Genomic DNA, 20,941 nt, shown 5'->3' with positions numbered 1-20,941 from the left:
GGGGTTAAAATGAGATGAAACATGTTAAATGCGGCCCATGCGGGGGAAGAACGGAAGCTCAGTTTAGTCTCACAAAACCAGGGAAGATTATCAATTATATATAAAGGTTCAAATGTAAAGTACCAGGGGACACTCTCGAAAAAGCCCAGCACACTCTGTTCCCAGAACCACAGCCGCCGTTCTCTCGGTGCAATATTTAGTTTTCAGCTTCAGACAACAAATGGCCACAAATCGATCAAAGGTGAAAGTGACTGTGAACCAGACAGAAACCTCCGTGGCTGCATTACTTAAGAAGTAAATAAAGCTGCAGACGGGAGTAATGTCCAGGAATGACACTGGGAGATACATCACATTAATCGCGCCCAATATCGGATGAGTGATAACGACCATGAGATCGGCCACTGCCATTCCCAACAGGTAGACACTGATACATTTGGAGAGACCACACTTGCCTCGGGACAGGATCACAATCGCCACCAAGTTAACTGTAAGAGAGAGAAAAGGAAGCAGAGAAATTACTGATCAGACCTGGAGACAAAGCAGCAGTTTGAGAGGATCTGGGGTGAAATTTCCAGCTTTGTTGCTGCATCGAATGGTGGAAAGTGATTGATTGACCTGGGCAGCGCTTTCGGGCAGAGAGATGTTTTTAAACACAATGATCAACAATGAATTGGGAGGTGGATACAGAAATTGAATAAAGTGAGCACTGGATCCACTGAAAGGGCTGAGTGAGGGCGCAGTGCCGGTGGGGAAGGGAGAAGAGGTTTTACACACCGGGAATCCAGCGGATTAAAGCCATATTTGGGCTCCAGATGGACGGGAAAGAGAGGGAAGGGTCGGGAAGGTGAGGGCATTGGGGGAGGTGCAACTGGTTTGTTGCATTGGTTAAAGAAAGCACACAGGGGCTGGCAGCAAAAAGGAAAGGCAGCTGGATTCCGAGCCAGTGAGTGCGATTGGGAGGGAGACAAGGAAAAGGACATGTCGGAGCTGGAGGTGAGTCAGGAGCAGATGGATTGGGAAAGTGGACAAACTGAAGCAACGGATGAGGAAACAGAGGATTCAATGCAGTGGGAGGAGAGGCTGGGATTCACAGGGAGAGACTGCAGCAGAGTGCGAGAGCAAATCTAATCTATAGGTCCCACGAACACAATCCAACTAATACATTCAACAGTTCATTTCTGTGGTTATTGGTGTCAGGAAATCTGTGTTGGGTATAAAATGTGTTCAATAAATTTACTTTGTAATTCAAATAAAATTAAATTTAAAATTATTAATTAAATCAACCTCGTCGTTTATTGAAGTCAGCCGAGCTTTAAAAATACAGGATCCGAATAATTCATCTCGATCAAGAAATTACTGATTCTATCCGTGAATTTTAATTATGTTTAGTGTTAATGTGGAAAACAAGGAACATTCACAAAAACAGACCGAGGACCTGACAGGGATATGAACATGACGAGCGAGTCACACAATAAAAACTCACCCAATCTGACCACATCATAATAACACCTTCAAATCACATTTTCTCTGTTTAATTGTACTGGAAGTTTCAGCAGTTCATTCTGATGAATTATTCACACCACAGCCTCTCGCTTTCCCTCTCAGTCGCGCTCTCCATCACTCACTCTACTCTCTTTCTCAATTCCATTTTCATATCCGATTAAATCGTATCATCCTGTGCCTGCATTCTGTTCACCAGCCCCGTGTTCCACCGATCCTATTCTCAGTGTTAGTTTGTTAAATAGTGAAGCCTCTGTGGAATAATTTAATGTTTCCACAGATCATTCAATTCTCCACCTGTTCACCTGCACTGTTCAATTCATCCACAAATCATGGAATGAACAGAATAGAATGCCTCTTCCAGACAGATCTCCCAATAATTGAGATTCCTTTTCCTGCAATTATAAAGTAAAGGGATAGATGGCGGGATTGTTTAATTAAAAAGACGCTAACATCAGACCTATCATCTGCAGATATATAGAAGGACTCCTGATTCCAGCAGATACAGTGCAAACTACGAATAGACGGACATACGAATCAAGAGAAGGATTAAGCCATTCGGCCACTCGAGCCTGCTCTGCCATTTGTTAAGATCATGGCTGATCTGATTGTGACCTCAATCCTACTTTCCCGTCTACCTACTCTAACCTTTGACTCCCTTGTTAATCAGGAAACTATCGAACTCAGCGTTAAAAATATTCAATGACCCTGACTCCACCGCCCTCTGGGGAAGGGAGTTCCAGAGACTCACGACCCTCGGAGAGAAAAAATTCTCCTCATCTCTGTCTTAAATGGGAGACCCTTATTTTTTAAACTGTGGGCCCTAGTTCTAGTCTCTCCCACAAGGGGAAACATCATCTCAGCATCTACCCCTTCTAGTCCCCTCAAGATCTTATATGTTTCAATTTGACGACCTCTCATTCCACTAATCTCTAATGTATACAGGCCCAACTTGTCCAACCTTTCCTCCTCAGATAAGCCTCTCATCCCAGGAATCAGTCGAATGAACCTTTTCTGAACCGCCTCCAAAGCAACTAGTCTTTTCATAAATAAGGAGACCAAAACTACACACAGTATTCTCGATGTGGTTTCATCAATGCCCTGTACAAATGTAGCAACACATCTTTACTTTTATATTACATTCCCCTTGCAATAAATGACAACATTCCATTTGCCTTCCTAATCACTTGCTGTACCTGCATACGAACTTTTTGTGATTTTTGTACGAGGACACCCAGATCCCTCTGTACCTGAGAGTTCTGCAATCGCTCTCTATTTAAATATTATACTGCTCTTCTATCCCTCCTGCCAAAGTGGACAAGTTACATATTTTCCCACATTATACTGCATCTGCCAATTTTTTGCCGACTCACTTAACCTATCTATATCCCTTTGCAGATTCCTTACTCCTCTTCACAACTTACTTTCCTACCTTCATTTGTGTCATCAGCAAATTTAGCAACCATAAATTCGGTCCTTTCATCCAAGTCATTAATATAACATAATATCAAAACATTTCATTTTACAGTGAAGTCCAGTGACAGTCAGTGAATTCATCCACAGTAAGCAGAGAATAAGATGTGAAAGAGTCAGCAGAAAACTCAGTTCAGTATCCAGACATCTGAAGCGGCGTCAGACACACACATAATGAAATAATATTTCCTAACAGTGATCACCAATAAGTACATTGAAATCCCAGTTAAACTGAAGCATGTTATTGGGGAGGGAGGACACGCGCTGCCTCCTTGTAAACACTGTGACATTGAGCTGTCTCATTATCAATCACTGAAAACACATTGATGGAAACATATTCCAGGACAGGTTAGATCCACAAAAAGAAATTGTTATCAGCTCCTGATGGTCTGATACCAGCTCCTAGCCCAGACACCTGATTCCAATACATTCAGTACAGAGAATATCCAGTAACAATGCCAGTGTTGGATACACTAAGTTCATTACAGATATAATGCAGATCCTCCAAGACCGAGAGAGCAGAGACTTACACATTCCATCATTCAACCGATAGAACAGAACAGGTGACTGTGTAAAATATGCAGGGTGAAAAATCAATTTTCCAAGTATAGCAGCAGAGTTAACACCGATTTACACCATTAACAGATGAGATGACGGCTTACCCGGTACTCCAATGGCTGCCAGAACAGGATAATAAATGCGTATTGTCTGATTCATTACTTCATATTCCATTCCTATGAGAAGCACTGACTTCTGTTGCCCTCTGTACCACGGTTCTGGAAGGCACTCTGAGCTGATCCATTCCAACAAGCCCTGATTTATACAGGGGATAAGTCTCCACTGACACGGTTATACTCCTGATCATTGCTATTAGTTACAGTCAGTTTAACAAACACATTACATCAGCAGCTTTGACTCCGATGTAAATAATGCGGTGAATGAAACACAAACATCTCAAAGCCCAGGTTATTAACTTAATCAGATCTCTCTGAGGAATAAAGTTTCAATCTGTTCTCATGCAGGACTGAACCAACAATAATGCGCGGGTCGATTTACAGTTTTTATGTAATTGTATTGACCATGTTCACTCCTAGAGATTCTTTATAATTTTGATCGATTTCTCCGCAGTGCAGACTGAATCCAGGGACACGAGCAGACCCGTTTCACTCTGTTCCTGCAGTTTCCCAGTTAAAAAATGAATTTTGAGTCTTTGACACAAGGATAGTTAAAGGGCAGGTTGAGGATTGCAGCCTAGAAATGACTGTGGGTGATATTAGGGGACGGGCACTGAACGTGTCCCATTGACATTCCTCTCTCCGCTATTTTATTGTGGATGTTTACCCGTTTATTCTACATTGGTTAACGGCTCCACTAAAATAGGTCCCGTGTAACACCGAGCTGTGCTCATGACCCTCCATCAGAAAGGCCCCGTGATTCCCTCACCCGCCTCGGTTCCTTCCTCATCCCGTTGCGCACTGAAACCCTTATCAATGCCTTTGATCCCTCCAGACTCCATTCCTCCAATGCACTCCCGGCCGGCATCCCAACCTCCATCTTCCATAAACGTCAGCTCGTCCAAAACTGCGTGGTCCGTGTCCAACCAGCACCAGGTCCTGCTCGGCCTCAGTAACCCTCACTGACGTCCGATCCCATATCCATTACATTTATCATGCTCATCCTTGGGTTCAATCCGCCCAATGGCCAACCCTTCCGCATCTCCACACCTACAGACAACCCACCCATCAACTCCTCATTCATCGGTCACTGGCCTCTTTTGCTGGGACTTCCTTCACTTGGTTCCATTCAACTATCAGATCAGAGCCAGGAGAAGCTTCTCTTCCCACCCTATCACCGTTATCTCTGACGTTTCTAAAGGTTCAATCCTTGGCTCCCTCCTCTTCCTCATCTACATGCTGCCCTTTGGTGACACAGTCCACAGACATAGACCAGCTTTCAGGTGAACGCTGACAAAACCACCGCCTCTCTTGACCCTTCCAATATCTTTGTGATGTCAGACCCACATCCTGTTTGAGTGGAGCCACAATTCCCTCCAGTTAAAAATTGCAAAGTCATGATCTTTGGCTCCACAATCTCCACATCCTAGCCAAGGATTCTATCCCCACCCCTGTTTTTTTTTGATTGGTGATTCCAATTTCACCCTTTCTTACAATTAAATTCCATCAGGCCTCACCCCTCCCTGACACTGTCGTGCAGTACTGAGGGAGCGCAGTACTGTTGGAGGGAGCACCGTATTGTCACAGGTTCATAAGAACATAAGAAATAGGAGCAGGAGTACACCATACGGCCCCTCGAGGTTGCGCTGCCATTTAATAAGATCATGGCTGATCTTCGATCTCAACTCCACCTTCCCACCTGATCCTCGATTCCATTCGACTCCAAAAATCTATCAATTTCAATCTTGAATATATCAATGACTGAGCATCTAAAGTATTCTGGGGGAGAGAATTCTAAAAATTCACCACCTTCTGAGTGATTAAATTCCTTCACATCTCAGTCCTAATGGCGGACTCCTTATCCTGAGAATATGTTCTGGACTCTCTAGCCAGGGGAAACATCCTCTCCACATAGGAAACAAAGGAACATAGGAACAGGAGTAAGCCATTCAGCCCCTCGGGCCTACTCCACCATTTGATAAAATCATGGCTGATCTGTGATCTAACTCCACATACCTGCCTTTGACCCATTTCCCTTAATACCTTTGGTTGCCAAAAAGCTATCTATCTCACATCTAAATTTAGCGATTGGGCTACTATCAATTGCCGTTTGCGGAAGAGAGTTCCAAACTTCTACCAACCTTTGTGTGTAGAAATGTTTTCTAATCTCGCTCCTGAAAGGTCTGGCTCTAATTTTTAGACTGTGCCCCCTGCTCCTAGAATCCCCAACCAGCGGAAATAGTTTCTCTCTATCCACCCTATCCGTTCCCCTTAATATCTTATAAACTTCGATCAGATCACCACTTAACCTTCTAAACTCTAGAGAATACAACCCCAATTTGTGTAATCTCTCCTCGTAACTCAACCCTTGATGTCCTGGTATCATTCTAGTAAACCCACGCTGCACTCCCTCCAAGGCCAATATGTCCTTCCGAAGGTGCGATGCCCAGAACTGCTCACAGTACTCCAGGTGCGGTGTAACCAAGGTTTTGTATAGCTGCAGCATAACTTCTGCCCCCTTGTACCCTAGTCCCCTAGACATAAAGGCCAGCATTGTATTAGCCTTCTTGATTATTTTCTGCACCTGTTCATGACACTTCAATGATCTCTGTACCTGAACCCCTAAGTCCCTTTGGACATCCACTGTTCTTAACTTTTTACCATTTAGAAAGTACTCTGTTCTATCCTTTTTCTATCTTTTGATTGGGCAAAGGCGTGGCATCAGACCACGAGGAGCTGTTAACAGTTTCATGTTGTGGAGCTAACCTGTCCTGGAATATAATTTCATGAATGTGTTTTCAGTGATTGATACCGAGACAGCTCACGGTCTCACTGTTACAAGGAGTCCTTTCTCCTCAATGACATGGTTCAGTTGAACTGGGATTTCAAAGTATTTATTGGTTATCACTGTTACGAAATATTATTTCATTGTGTGTGTACCTGCCACAGCTTTAGATGTCTGTCCACTGAACTAAGTTTCCTGCTGACTCTTTCACATAGTACCACAGTATCATAGTTGGTACAGCACAGGAGGGAGCTATTTGGCCCAACGTGCCTGGGCGTCTTTTTGAAAGAGCAATCAAATTAGTCCAATTCCCCTGCTCTTCCCCCATAGCCCTGTGATTTTTTCCCTTCAAGTATTTATCTAATTCCTTTTAAAAAGTGACTATTGATGTGATTTTTTCCCTTCAAGTATTTATCTAATTCCTTTTAAAAAGTGACTATTGAATATGAATCCACCACCCTTTCAGACAGTGCATTCCAGATCGTGACAACTCGCTGCATTAAATAAATGTTTCCTCATGTCGCCTCTGGCTCTTTTGCCGATCACCTTCAATCTGTGTCCTCTGATTACCGATCCTTCTACCACTGGAAGCAGTTTTTCCTTATTTACTCAGATACCCTCCCGCACCAGGATTCAAATCGGTTATGGTTAGGGAACTATGTCCGTTACGTGTGTCTAACTGGGACCCTGCTAAAACTGAGCTTAGTCCCGGTGAATGAATCTTCTTGTAAAAGCGTTTGTTCTTTATATATTGAAGTTCACTACAAAATGCGGCAAATGGAATAATTCGATCAGAGAAGTTGACAAGTTTTCTTTTTTATATCTTTTCATTATCAGGGTGTTGGCGTCGCTGGCAAGGCTAGAATCTGTTGCCCCTCACTAGTTGCCCTTGAGAAAGTGGTGGTGAGCCTTCTTCTTGAACGGCTGCAGTCCGTGTATCCCACTAAGCTGTTAGGTAGGGAGGGCCTAAGTTTGATCTCGTAATATCCTCTCTGCTGCACAACATCAGCGCAGTCTTCAACTGGGTCAATTTAAAGGAGCTTCCGTTGATGCAATCATCACACAAGCGTGAACGTAGTGGGAGAGCAAAACTTCAGTAGGGGAAAGTTGTAGGTCATGTGTTGTGTTCTGCAGTGCTGGACAGAAGTTAGATACAGGGTGAAGCTGACTCTGTACAGGGTTCATAACCCTGAACTCTAACCCTCCCTGCCAGCCTTACTCTAGTCAGGTTACAGTGGCATTAATCGGATTAGGGTTTTGGTTAGGTCTAGGGCTAGGGCTAGGGTTCGGATTTGTCTAGGGCTGTGAAGTCAGGATTAGGTTTTGGGTTTAGAGTAAGAGTGTCAGAGTTATGGTGTTAGAATCAATGGAAATCCCAATCCCACTATCTCTGCAACCTCCTCCTACATCATTCAGTCCTCTGACTCTTTCCTGTTGTGCCATTCTCCCCTCGCTTCTTCCCATCATGAGACCTTTAACTGCCTCCACCCTATTCACTGGAATATTCTTCTTAATAAGCGCCAGGAACATTTTTTGGTCACTTTGTACAGGTTGATTTCTTTATCTGGGACACTATGAACAATTTCGGAGTTAAAATGCTGTGAAATGAGCTGCTCGTGAAAATGTGATGGCTCCCATGAACTCGCGCATCTTGGAGCAGATGTAAATGATCGTGTTTTTGGTTGCTCATATGTTGTAGGGTCTCTAGCAGTAATTGGAATTCACGTTTCTTGTAGACCATATTGGATCCCAGGATGATATCGTTGTCTGTTGGAAACTGATCATGGTTTTCACCCCACGAGAGAGCAGAGACATTTGACCGCTGGATAATTGAAGAGGGGACATAGGTGGCCACGTTGAGTTCCATTTGATTCAGAACTTCTGGTTTGTCTGTCAAGGTCACATCTCCACCTGCCAGGAGAATGTAAAAGAGCAATGACGTATCTTCACTTATTGCTTCCCTCTGACACCAACCTGGAAATGGTAAATGTGGGCAACAGGGGTTCGGGGGCAAAGCAGATGAACACAGCAAAGGCTGTTAAATATAATGATCAACTTGTGCAGTGTCACAGCACTGAAAAACCAGTGAAACAGCGGATCGGTGGTGAGTTTGATCAGTGATTACATTAGCTCAGCGGTTATTTCACTCGATCAATAATCCAAAACTCTGGACTAAAAATCCAGCAACTTGAGTTCAGATCCAACCACGACAGTTTGAGAATTTGATTTCGGTTTAACAATGACAACATAAAAAGCTGGTATCAGTGAATGGGGCGATATTGATTTTGTGCCGCAGCGTAAAACCGGTGAGAACGAGTTTGTCGCCCGTTGAACATCCGTCCCGATTTTAACTTTTGGCTGTCGACTCGCTATCACACGTTTTGAACTGCAGTTCGAAGTCAATATCCGCCCGAAAGTGACCATGAAACTATCCGATTGTCACAAAAACACAACAGGTTCACTAATGTCCTTTAGGGAAGGAAGTCTGCCCTTTCGTCAATCTGGCCTGTGTGTGACTCCAGTCCCACACCAATGTGGTTGATGCTTTACTGCCCTCTCGTGTGGCCTTGAAAGCCACGCCGCGGTATCAAAATAAGGTTAAAGCTGCGATCTTGGCATAGAATTGGGACAGAAAAAGGCACAGCCAGCCGAGTTGGCCTTGCAAGGTCTCCTCGCTATCAACTGCGGACTGCTGTCAAAGTCGGGAGAGCTGCCTCACAAACTACTCAAGCAACGGTCTGATATATTCAGAGAACCAGACGTTTCCTCACACTGCGGAAACCCTCCATCGTGTCGTGTGGCACTACCACCCTGCTGAGCGGGTTAGATTAATAACAAATCTAGCAGCTCAAAAGCAGGCACTCATGAGGCGCCGTGGGCCCTTAGCAGAAGCATAATCGTATATCACAACAATCTTATCACCGCAGGGCCCGACATATCACTCACTTCTCATCACCATCAAGATAGGTGACCAAATCTATTTCAATGAGGAATGTAGAAGAGCGCGCCAGCAGCGGCACTGGGTGCATCTGAAAATCAGGTGCCAACTTGGTGAAGCGACAGCAAGGATTACCATGCATTCGAAACAGTTAGAGCACCATGCATTATCAACAGTGAGAGCACCATGCATTATAAACAGTGAGAGCACCATGCATTATAAACAGTGAGAGCACCATGCATTATAAACAGTGAGAGCACCATGCATTTTAAGCAGTGAGAGCACCATGCATTATAAACAGTGAGAGCACCATGCATTATAAACAGTCAGAGCACCATCCATTATAAACAGCGAGAGCACCGTGCATTATAAACAGTGAGAGCACCATGCATTATAAACAGTGAGAGCACCATGCATTATAAACAGTGAGAGCACCATGCACTATAAACAGTGAGATCACCATGCATTATAAACAGTGAGAGCAGCATGCATTACTAACAGTGAGAGCACCATGATTATAAACATTGAGAGCACCATGCAATATAAACAGTGAGAGCACCGCGCATTAAAAACAGTGAGAGCACCATACATTATAAGCAGTGAGAGCGCCATGCATTAAAAAAGTGAGAGCACCGTGCATTATAAACAGTGGGAGCACCGTGCATTGTAAACAGTGAGAGCACCGTGCGTCATAAACAGTGAGAGCACCGTGCATTATAAACAGCGAGAGCACCATGCATTATAAACAGTGAGAGCACCATGCATTATGAACAGGGAAAGAACCGTGGATCACAAAGAGTGAGAGAACCGTGGATTACAAAGAGTGAGAGCACCATGCATTACAAACTGTGAGAGTACAATGCGATGCACAGAGTTCAGCAATCCCCAAACCAAACAATCAGGTCAAAGCTCTGAAATCCGGTCATATCCAGTCGCGAATGGTGGTCGCAAATTAAGCAACTAACAGGAGAAGGATGCTCGATGAACATATTCATCCTCAACAAGAGCGCAGCCCCGTACATGGGAACGCAAGAACATCAGAAATTGGAGCAGGAATAGGCCATACGGCCCCTCGAGCCTGTTCCCTCATTCGATAAGACCATGGCTGCTCTTCGAACTCGACTCCACTTTCCCGCCCGATTCCCATATCTCTTGATTTCCTGAGTGCAAAAAAAAAGTTTGATGTGCTTACAACAATCTGCAGCAAGAAGTGCTAAGTGGATGATCATTCTCAGCCTCTTCCTGAGGTCCCCATCGTCACAGATACCAGTCTACAGCCAATTACATTCACTCCACGTGAGAACAAAAAGTGTCTGAGTTCATGGACATGGCAAAGGCTATGTGTCACGACAACATCCCGGCTGTAGTGCTGAAGACCTGTGCTCCAGAATAAGCTGTGCCCAGCATGGGTGGAGGATTGGTTATCGAACAGGAGGCAGAGAGTTGGGATAAATGGTTCATTCTCTGACTTGCAACCAGTAACCAGTGGTGTTCCACAGGGGTCGGTGCTGGGTCCCCAACTCTTTACAATCTATATTAACGATTTGGAGGAGGGGACCGAGTGCAACATATCAAAATTTGCAGATGATACAAAGATGGGAGGGAAAGTAGAGAGTGAGGAGGACAGAAAAAACCTGCAAGGGGATATGGACAGGCTGGGTGAGTGGGCGGAGATTTGGCAGATGCAATATAATATTGGAAAATGTGAGGTTATGCACTTTGGCAGGAAAAATCAGAGAGCAAGTTATTTTCTTAATGGCGAGAGACTGGAAAGTACTGCAGTACAAAGGGATCTGGGGGCCCTAGTGCAAGAAAATCAAAAAGTTGGTATGCAGGTGCAGCAGGTGATCAAGAAAGCCAACGGAATGTTGGCTTTTATTGCTCGGGGGATAGAATATAAATACAGGGAGGTATTGATGCAGTTATATAAGGTATTGGTGAGACCGCACCTGGAATACTGCATACAGTTTTGGTGTCCACACTTCAGAAAAGACATACTTGATCTCGAGGCAGTACAAAGAAGGTTCACTCGGTTAATCCCGGGGATGAGGGGGTGGACATATGAGGAGAGGTTGAGTAGATTGGGACTCTACTCATTGGAGTTCAGAAGAATGAGAGGCGATCTTATTGAAACATATAAGATTGTGAAGGGGCTTGATCGGGTGGATGCAGTAAGGATGTTCCCAAAGATGGGTGAAACTAGAACTAGGGGGCATAATCTTAGAATAATGGGCTGCACTTTCAAAACTGAGATGAGGAGAAACTTCTTCACTCAGAGGGTGGTAGGTCTGTGGAATTTGCTGCCCCAGGAAGCTGTGGAAGCTACATCATTAGATAAATTTAAAACAGAAATAGACAGTTTTCTAGAAGTAAAGGGAATTAGGGGATACGGGGAGCGGGCAGGAAATTCGACATGAAGCTGAGTTCGGATCGGTCAATGCCCTGTGGGTGGCGGAGAGGGCCCAGGGGCTGAGTGGCCGGGTCCTGCTCCTACTTCTTGTGTTCTTTAGATTTGTGGTTGGGATCAGATCAGCCATGATCTTATTTAATGGCGGAGCAGGCTCGAGGGGCCGATTGGCCTACTCCTGCTCCTATTTTTTATGTTCTTATGTTCTTATGACCTGAGCTGTTCCAGTACAACTGCAACACTGTCATCTACCCGACTAAAAAGTGGAAAATTGTCCAGGTATGTCCTGTCCACAAAAAGCGGGACAAATCCAATCCGGCCAATTACCGTGCCATCAGCCTGCTCTCAATCATCGCCAAAATGATGGTCAGTTTGAGTTCACCAGGACCACTCGGCTCCAGACCTCATTACAGCCTTGGTCCAAACATGGAAAAGAGAACTGAATTCCAGAGGTGAGGTGAGAGTGACTGCCCTTGACATCAAGGCAGCATTTGTCCGAGTGTGGTATTAATGATCCCGAGTAAAACTGTCGTCAATTGGAATCAGGGGGTAAACTCTCCAGGGGCTGGAGTCATAGCTGGCGCAAAGGAATATCGTAGTGGTTGTTGGAGGCCAATCATCTCAGCCCCAGGACATCGCAGGGCAGTGAGCTAGCTCCAACTATCTTCAGCTGCTAAATTGGTCACCTTCCCTCCATGATAAGGTCACAAGTGATAACACGGTGTTTATTTCCTTCTGCAATTCCTCAGATAATGCCGCAGAATACATGGCCTCTGACCTACGCTTGTCGCCACACCATTTATGTGGCTGTTCCATTTACGTTTCTGGTCAATGGTGACCCCCAGGATGTTGATGGTCGTGGACTCGACGATGGTCATGCCGTTTGATGTCAAGGTGAGGTGGTTCGTGTTGGAGCTGGTCATTGCCTGGCTCTTGTTTAGCACGAATGTTACTTGCTACAGAACAGCCAAGCCTGGATATTGTCCAGGTTGTGCTGCATGCGGGCACGGACTGCTTCATTATTTTATTCTAAAGGCATGCTTACTGTTTTATGGTATATAATTTGACCATCAGTTGGGTGCTGGACACGTGACTGGAGCTCACAAGGACACATAAACATGATCAAAAGCTACTGCTTCCCCGTTAAATATCTGATCAGAGTCGAGATGTTCAGGATGTTGTGCAAATATTACATTGAATATAACCAGGCCATTTCTGATAGGTATCTCGTTCTCAACTCCTCAACTCAAGGAGCATGTGTTCAAATGTTTCACTTCTTAATTTCCTGGAATTTTACGTTCACTGGATTTTCACAGATCAACAGCAGTTCAGTTGAGATCCCGCTCCCCGATGGGAGGAGGGACTTGCTCCAAAATGGCAGGTGGAGCAGCTGAGTCCAGAAAGCTGCGACCTTTTTGAGGCATCATTCTTATTACCTGAGGTAAGGGTCCTGTAGTTTGAAAGCATTCTCTTCCAAACTGATCAAAACTGGAGGTGAAGAACTGTCAACAATAAGGACCTCAAAAGAAGAACAGACTGCAGCGTTCACAAACCGTGCATATTACTGGGGGTTTAATCACCCAATGACCAGTCACTGTCATTGTCCTTCTCACGATATAGCCGCCCTGCTCCATTACATTTCATCGCTCTCCCTCACACATGCAAAGTGCTATCGCTTGGAACTTTTAACTTACCCAGCAGGATGGCAAGAATCCCCACGATCCCAGTGTCCGACCCCAATTCAAACAGGTTCTTCCCAGAAAAACTGATATTCTCTTTCTCAAAGAACCGGCAGAGAACGAGGCCCTGAAACAAAATATGGCATTAACGTTAGAATTCGTTCACCTGCAACTTTCTGAATCCAAGTTCACGCTCCAAGGGAAGTTGCAAGGGAGGGTGCAAGGGATGGAGCAAGGGAAAGTCCAAGGGAGGATGCAAGGAAGGGTGCAAGGGTCGGAGCAAGGGAGGGTGCAAGGATAGGTGCAAGGGAAGGTGCAAGGTAAGGAAAAAGGGAGGGTGCAAGGGAGGGAGCATGGGAGGGTGCAGGGATCAGTGCAAGGGATGGTGCAAGGTAGGGAGCGAGGGAGGGTGCAAGGGAGGGATCAAGCTTGGATGCAAGGGTGGGAGCATGGGAGGGTGCAGAGATCAGTGCAAGGGATGGTGCAAGGGAGGGTACAAGGGAGGGAGCAAGCCTGTAAGTAATTTCAAGGAAGATATAAATCTAGTTCTTGGTTCCAAGGAAGATATGAAAATCTGAACATCGTGTTGTGATGGTTAGAACCCAATATATGGTGTCAATGATGGTGTATACACCGGGTATGGTGTCAAAGATGGTGGATACACCACGCATGGTGCTAATGATTGTGTATACTCAAGGGCAATTAGGGATGGGCTATAAATACTGACCTTGTCAGTGACGCCCACATCCCATGAACAAATAAAAAAAAACTCGCGCACGGTGCTAACAATGGTCGATATACCGCAGTAGGATATCAAGGATGGTGGATACCCAGTGTAGGGTATCAAGGATGGTGGATACCCAGTGTAGGATATCAAGGATGGTGGATACCCAGTGTAGGGGATCAAGGATGATGGTTACCCATTGTAGGGGATCAAGGATGGTGGATACCCACTGTAGGATATCAAGGATGGTGGATAGCCAGTGTAGGATATCAAGGATGGTGGATACCCAGTGTAGGGGATCAAGGATGGTGAATACCCAGTGTAGTGGATAAAGGATGGTGGATACCCAGTGTAGGGTGTCAATGAGGGTATAAACATAATACATGGTGCTGGTGGAGTATTAACCCCATATTGATTCCAATGAGGATACATCAATCAGTACTTTGTGCCAGCTGGGGTATAAACCGAGTACATGGTGATAAGGATGGCATAAACCCAGGGTATGGTGACTTGGAGAGTATAAACCCAAGACATGATACAAGGAGTTAATAAACCCATTACATTGTGTCAGGGAGGAGGCAAACCCGGTAAATGTGGCCTGGAGCGTAAGAACAATTTTTGGTGCCATGGATCGTATGAAGACAGAACATGGATCCATGGATGGTATGAAGACAGAACATGGTGCCATGGATGGTATATATTAGGTGTAGAGTAGTTATGGAAAGAGACAGGGATCAATCAAAGGTGAAGGTGCTGAGGGGTAATTTCAGTGAGTTGGAAAGGGATCCGGCCCAGGTTGACTGCAAACAAAGACTGGCTGTTAAACAGTAAATAAGCAATGCGAGGCCTTCAAGGAGAAGCTAGTTCGGGCACAAACTAAACACATTCCAATGAGGGGGATAGGAAGGGCATCCAAAGCTGGAGCTCACTGGATAACTAAAAATATAGAGATTAAAACGAAACAGAGAAAGGAGGTTTATGACCAATGTCAGGACCATAATACATTCGAAAATGAAGCAGAATACATGAAGGGCAGAGGATAAATGAAAAAGGAAATAATAGGGGCGAAGAGAGTGTACGAGAAAATAATGGCAGATAACATAAAAGAGAACAGTAAAGTCTTTTCTAAACAGACAAATAGCAAAAGGATAGTCAAAGGAAGGATGGGGCCAATTAGCGACAAAAGAACGAACCGATTGTGGAGTCATGGCTGGGGTACTAAATGAATACTTTGCATCTATATTCACAAAAGAAGAGGATGCTGTCAATGTCCCAGTAAAGGAAGAGATAGTGGAGGATGTACTAAAAAGGTTGGCAGTACTCAAAGTAGAAAATCCACGCGGTCAAGGTTGGATGCATTCTGGGTTGTTGTGGGAAGTAAGGGTGGAAATATCAGAGGTTATAACCACAATCTTTCAATCCTCCTTGGATATGTGGATGGTGCCAGAGGACTGGCCAGTTGCAAATGTTAAACTCCTGTTCAAAAAAGGGGAGAAGCATAAAGCTGGTAACGACAGGCCAGTCAGCCTAACGTCGGTGGTGGGGAAACTTTTAGAGGCAGTAATCTGGGACAAAATTAATCGTCACTTGGAAAAACATGTTTTAATAAACGACAGTCAGCTCGGATTTCTTAAAGGCAAATCATGTTTGATAAACTTGATTGAGTTATTTGATGAAGTAATAAATAGGGTTGATGGTGTTCGTGCAGTTATGTTTGTTTACATGAATTTTCAAAGTACCACGTTATAGATGAGTTGGCAAAATTGATGCCCTTGGGATTAACGGGACAGGGGCAGCGTGGATATGAAATTGGCTAAGAGACAGAAAGCAGAGAGTAGTTGTGAACGGTTATTTTTCAGGCTGGAGGGAATTATACAGTGGTGTTCCCCAGGGGTCTGTATTAGGACCATTGATCTTTTTGATATATATTAATGACCTGGACCTGGGAATAGGGGGTATAATTTCAAAATTTGCAGATGACACAAAACTCGGAAATGTAGTAAACAATGTGGAGGATAAGAACAGCCAAATAGAAGATGAAATTTAACACAGAGAACTGTGAAATGATACATTTTGATAGGAAGAATAAGGCGAGGAAATCTAAACAAAATGGTACCATTTTGGAGGGGGTGCAGGAACAGAGAGAACTCGGGGTGTACGTACACAAATCTTTGAAGGTGGCAAGGCAAGTTGAAAAGGCTGTTAAAAAAGCAACGGGACCCTTGATTTATCAAAATCGGCACAGAATACAAAAGGAAGGAAGTGACGCTAAACTTTTATAAATCACTGGGGAGGCCCCAGCTGGAGGATTGTGTCTAATCCTGGGCTCCACTTTAGGAACAATGTCAAGGCTTTAGGGGCAGTGCAGTGTAGATTTACTAGAATGGCACCAGGGATACTTCAGTTAAGTGGGGAGACTGGAGAAGCTGGGGTTGTTCTGTTAGACCAGAGAAGGTTAAGATGAGATTTAAAAGATGTGTTCAAATTCACAAACGCTTATGATAGAGTAAAAGAGTAAAAAGGGGCTCATGGGGTTGGAGGTAATATATTAGCATGGTTAGAGTGTTGGTTCACGGACAGAAAACAGAGAGTCGTGATAAACGGGTCATATTCAGGTTGGCAGGCTGTAACTAGTGGGGTACTGCAAAGATCCCTGCTTGGGCCTCAGCTTTTTACAGTCCATATTAAAACATAGATGAAGGAACCGAGTGTAATGTATCCAGGTTTGCTAACGATACAAAGTTAGGTGGGAAAATAAGATGTGAGGACGACACAAAGTGTCTGCTAAGGGATATAAACAGGTTAAATGAGTGAGCAAGTAGATGATTAATTGGAGACATGACATGTGTTGAGTGGAGAAGACTTGGAAGGAACAGGTGACTTTAGACCTATGGTTACCAAAGCTCTCAACAACCAAGGGTTTTCCATGGCTCATGTCTGGGTCTGATGGAGACTAATTGATGGGGATTGATTGCTATTATTAGTCTAAAACTCGGTTCTCACTGTGTTATTTGACTACCAGGAAGGTAGACGGCTAGGAAGATGTATATTAATCTTTCATCTAGCAATTCCGATGTTCTTATGTATGTTGGTCTGCAAAACCAATGCATCGAGTCGCGCTTCTCCAACATGGCGGGGGGGGGCGGGGGGGGGTGTGGGTGGAGGGATGGGGCGATTGCTGTAGTGGAAGGAAGAGGCTCTGGGTTTGGTTTCCCTCTATCATATCCAAGCATTTACACCAAACATTGGACTTAAAGCTTCCCAGATTGTTGCTAGACTCACAAGTTTATTGCTAGAGTCCCCAGTGATTCTCAAAGTGTGCCCGCAAAACTGAACGCGACTTTCTAGTTTGTTGCTGTCCTCCTTGGAGTCGGAGCTGCTGAAATGCTTCTTTTCCTGCTGTGTTTGCATTATCTTCTCTCAGCTCACTCTGCACTGCTTTGATCCTGGTTGACACTCTGCAATCTCCAGGTAGGTTTAGTCCAGGGGTCTGGATGTGAGCCTGTCTCAGTTTCAGCTTTAGGTGCGTGCAGTCCGCTTGTCCTACAGTGGATGAAACAATACAAACTCTGATCTGGAAACATCATAAACTTTAGTTAATTAGTCTCCATTCTCTCCCCTCTTCCCCAACACATTTGGTCATGACACATTAACACAATATTCAAACATTTTTGAAGGATCCTCATTAAAAAAGTGAACAAATAAAGTCAGTTTGCAGACAGCCGAAACTGTGGGCCTTTATCTTAAGGCAGGGGCGGTGTTTGCCTTGCACTGCGACTGTTGTTTTTGTAAGATTACTCCCTTCGATCCAGAGCTGCTCAGCTTACAATCCTAGCAGAAGAACTGTTGCTGCGAACCGTGGTATCATCTAACCAACCTGGGCCGGGTCGGTGAGCAGCCTTTCTCTGCCGCCCACTCCTCACCTGTTTCATGTTCTTCACCTGTCTCACCAGCTGCTCTGATCTGTAACTGCATTTCCCCAGTGTGCTGATGACCAGTCACTGCTCCATGCGGCTCACTGCCAGGGGGACTATGTCATAGGCCGCTGACTCTCGGCGATTTGTTGTGCAGTGTCTTTATTCAGTTCTTATCTGACTCGAGTTACAACGAATCGGTGGGGAACAGTCCAGATTTCAAAGACGTCTTCCCCACCAAATGATACCGGCAGGACCTGAGCGATCACTAATTACCTTCACTGGATCTGCTCAGGGCTCCGTGTAATTGCACAGCCCAAATGCTGCACTGTTTTAAGGTCAGCAACATTTCAAATTACCATCAGCACAGAGCACCTAAAACGGATGCCTTTGGCCCGGACAGGTTAATTGTTTTTTTATCTAAAAAATGAACATGGAAATCAACTTATTTGCCAACAACCAACTGCAAATATTCAATTCTCGCCTTTGGGTTACTTTCTACCAGCGGGAAAACTGTTTCCAAACGATGCCCTATTGGAGTGCTTGGAAATCCCTGATTCAACAAAGCACCACCTGGAGGATGGGGAAAAGCGTCTTTGCTTAGGGAGCCTATCGATGGTCACCCTCAATTATGTAGTAAGAAGATCCCTAAATATGAGTTAATTCAGCAATTGAAAAAGATTCATTCTTGGATTGAGAAGTGACAATGCACAGACTGAAGGAACATAGGAACAGGAGTAGGTCGTTTAGCCCCTCGAGCCTATTCCTCCATGGCTGATTTGTGACCTAACTCCATATACCGGCCTCAGCCCCATATCACTTAATACCCTTACTTAAAAAAATCTATCAATCTTAGAATTAAAATTAAGAATTGAGCTTCCGTCTACTGTCTTTGTGGATGATAGTTCCAAACTTCTACCACCCTTTCCGTGTCGAAGTGTTTCCTAATTTCACTCCTGAAAGTCCTGGCTCTAATTTTTGGCTATGTCCCCCAATCCTAGTATCCCACCCAGCGGAAAGAGTATCTCTCTATCTACCCTCTAATTCCCATTAATATCTTGAATACTTCGATTACATCACCCCTTAATCTTCTAAATTCCAGGGAATGCAGCCCTAGTTTGTGTAATCTCTTCTCGTAATATAACACTTGGAGTCCAAATATCATTCTCGTAAATAAAAAGCAAAATACTGCGAATGCTGGAAATCTGAAATAGAAACTGAAAATGCTGGAGAAGCCCAGCAAATCAGGCCGCATCTGTGGAGAAAGAAACAGAGTTAATTTTCAAGTCGGAGACCTCAAGTCTGCGCTGCTCTCCCTCTAAGGTCAATATATACTTCCTAAGGTGCGGTGCCCAGAACTGAACACAGTGCTCCAGGTGTGATCCAACCAGGGCTTTGTATAGCGATAGCATAAATTATACTCCCTTGTATTCTAGTCCTCGAGATAGAAAGGCCAGCATTCCATTAGCCTTTTTGATTATTTTCTGTACCTGTCCATGACATTTTAATGATCGATGTACAAGGACCCCTACGCCTCTTCGGACCTCCACTGTTTCGAGCTTTTCACCATTTGGAAAGTACACTGATCTACCCTGTTTCGGTTCAAAGTGGATAACCTCACACATGCCTACAATGACATCCATTTGCCACAGTTTTGCCCATTCACTTAGTCTAATACTTTCTTTCTGGAATGTTATGCTTCCATCTACACTGCTTAAAAAAGCTGCCTATATTGTTCGTCATCGGCTAACTTGGATATTTGGATCTCTCTACCATTATCTAAGTCATTAATAAATGCAGTGAATAGTTGAGGCCCCAAAACAGATCCCTGTGGGACTCCACTAGTCACATCCTGCTATTTTGAGCCATTAGCCCTACTCTTTGTCTCCTGCCACTCAGCCAATTTTCTAACCAGGTCAATAATTTGCCTTCAATCCCATGAGCTCCAACCTTAGCTAACAGTCTCTTATGAGCAATGTACCCAATGCCTTTTAGAAGTCCGTATAATCAACATCCATAGACATTTCCCTGTCCACTACTTTAGTAACCACTTCAAAAATATCAATCAGGTTCGTCAGGCATGACCTACCCTTTACAAATCACCGTTGGCTCTCTGATCAGCTGAAAATGTCAACGTGTTCAGTCAGTCTATCCTTAATCATAGACTCTAGTAATTTCGCCACAACAGATGTTAGGCTAACTGGTCTATAATTCCTTGGTTTCCCTCTCTCACATCTCTGAAATAGCGGAGTGACATGTGCATCTTTCCAATCTAAAGGAACAGTTCCTGAATCGAGAGAACTTTGGAAGATAATAGTTTGGGCTTCTGCAATGTTCTCACCTACTTTCTTTAAAACCCTGGGGTGGAAATCACCTGGCTCTGGGGATTTGTCACTCTTTAATGCCATTATTTTCTTCATTACTGTTAATTTGCTTGCCTTAATTATAGTGAGTCTCGTCCTTGATTCACAACTAGTTTCCTTGGAGCGTCCGGCATGCGATCCTCTTCCTTTACTGTCAATACTGATGCAAAGTAATTATTTAACATGCCTGCCATTTCCTTATTTTCAATTACAATATCATCATTATCGGTTTTTAAGTGGCCCACGTTGCTCTTGATCACCCTCTTTATCCTAATATACTTGTAATAATTTTTTATGTTCATTTTGATATCTCTTGCAAGTTTCTTGTCATATTCCCTTTTGTAGCTCTTACTATCTGTTTTGTCGCCTTTTGCTGTTCTTTGTATCACTCCCAGTCGCCAGGATCGGTGCTGTATTTGCATTTTTGTATGCTTTATCTTTTAGTTTGATGTTGTCCCTTACCTCTTTTGTCGTCAATGGGTGT

General features: G+C 44.2%; 1 protein-coding gene across 1 annotated transcript; it reads right to left on the bottom strand.

Annotated features, from left to right (window-relative positions):
• Window positions 1–7,969: 7,969 nt before the first annotated feature.
• Window positions 7,970–17,591, bottom strand: LOC137317440 (EEF1A lysine methyltransferase 3-like). The gene is made up of 3 exons (XM_067980787.1): window positions 17,463–17,591; window positions 13,472–13,583; window positions 7,970–8,343 (listed from the first exon to the last, which is right to left on the bottom strand). The coding sequence occupies exons 1-3, from the start codon at window positions 17,589–17,591 to the stop codon at window positions 7,970–7,972; spliced, it is 615 nt and encodes a 204-aa protein (XP_067836888.1).
• Between the last annotated feature and the right edge of the window lie 3,350 nt (window positions 17,592–20,941).

Source organism: Heptranchias perlo, unplaced genomic scaffold (genome assembly GCF_035084215.1).
Source record: "Heptranchias perlo isolate sHepPer1 unplaced genomic scaffold, sHepPer1.hap1 HAP1_SCAFFOLD_62, whole genome shotgun sequence".
Lineage (NCBI taxonomy): Eukaryota > Metazoa > Chordata > Chondrichthyes > Hexanchiformes > Hexanchidae > Heptranchias > Heptranchias perlo.
Note: the sequence above shows the minus strand (reverse complement) of the source record. Positions and strands in the feature narration are given on the sequence as shown.

Bases quoted from the DNA above. Each gene is read 5' to 3' on its own strand.
- LOC137317440 (XM_067980787.1), bottom strand. From the start codon at position 17,591: ATGCAAACACAGCAGGAAAAGAAGCATTTCAGCAGCTCCGACTCCAAG. The intron at 13,584-17,462 runs GTGAGTCTAGCA...ATTTTGTTTCAG, and splicing joins GGGACTCTAGCAATAAACTT to GGCCTCGTTCTCTGCCGGTT. The intron at 8,344-13,471 runs GTAAGTTAAAAG...TTCTCCTGGCAG, and splicing joins GATTCTTGCCATCCTGCTGG to GTGGAGATGTGACCTTGACA.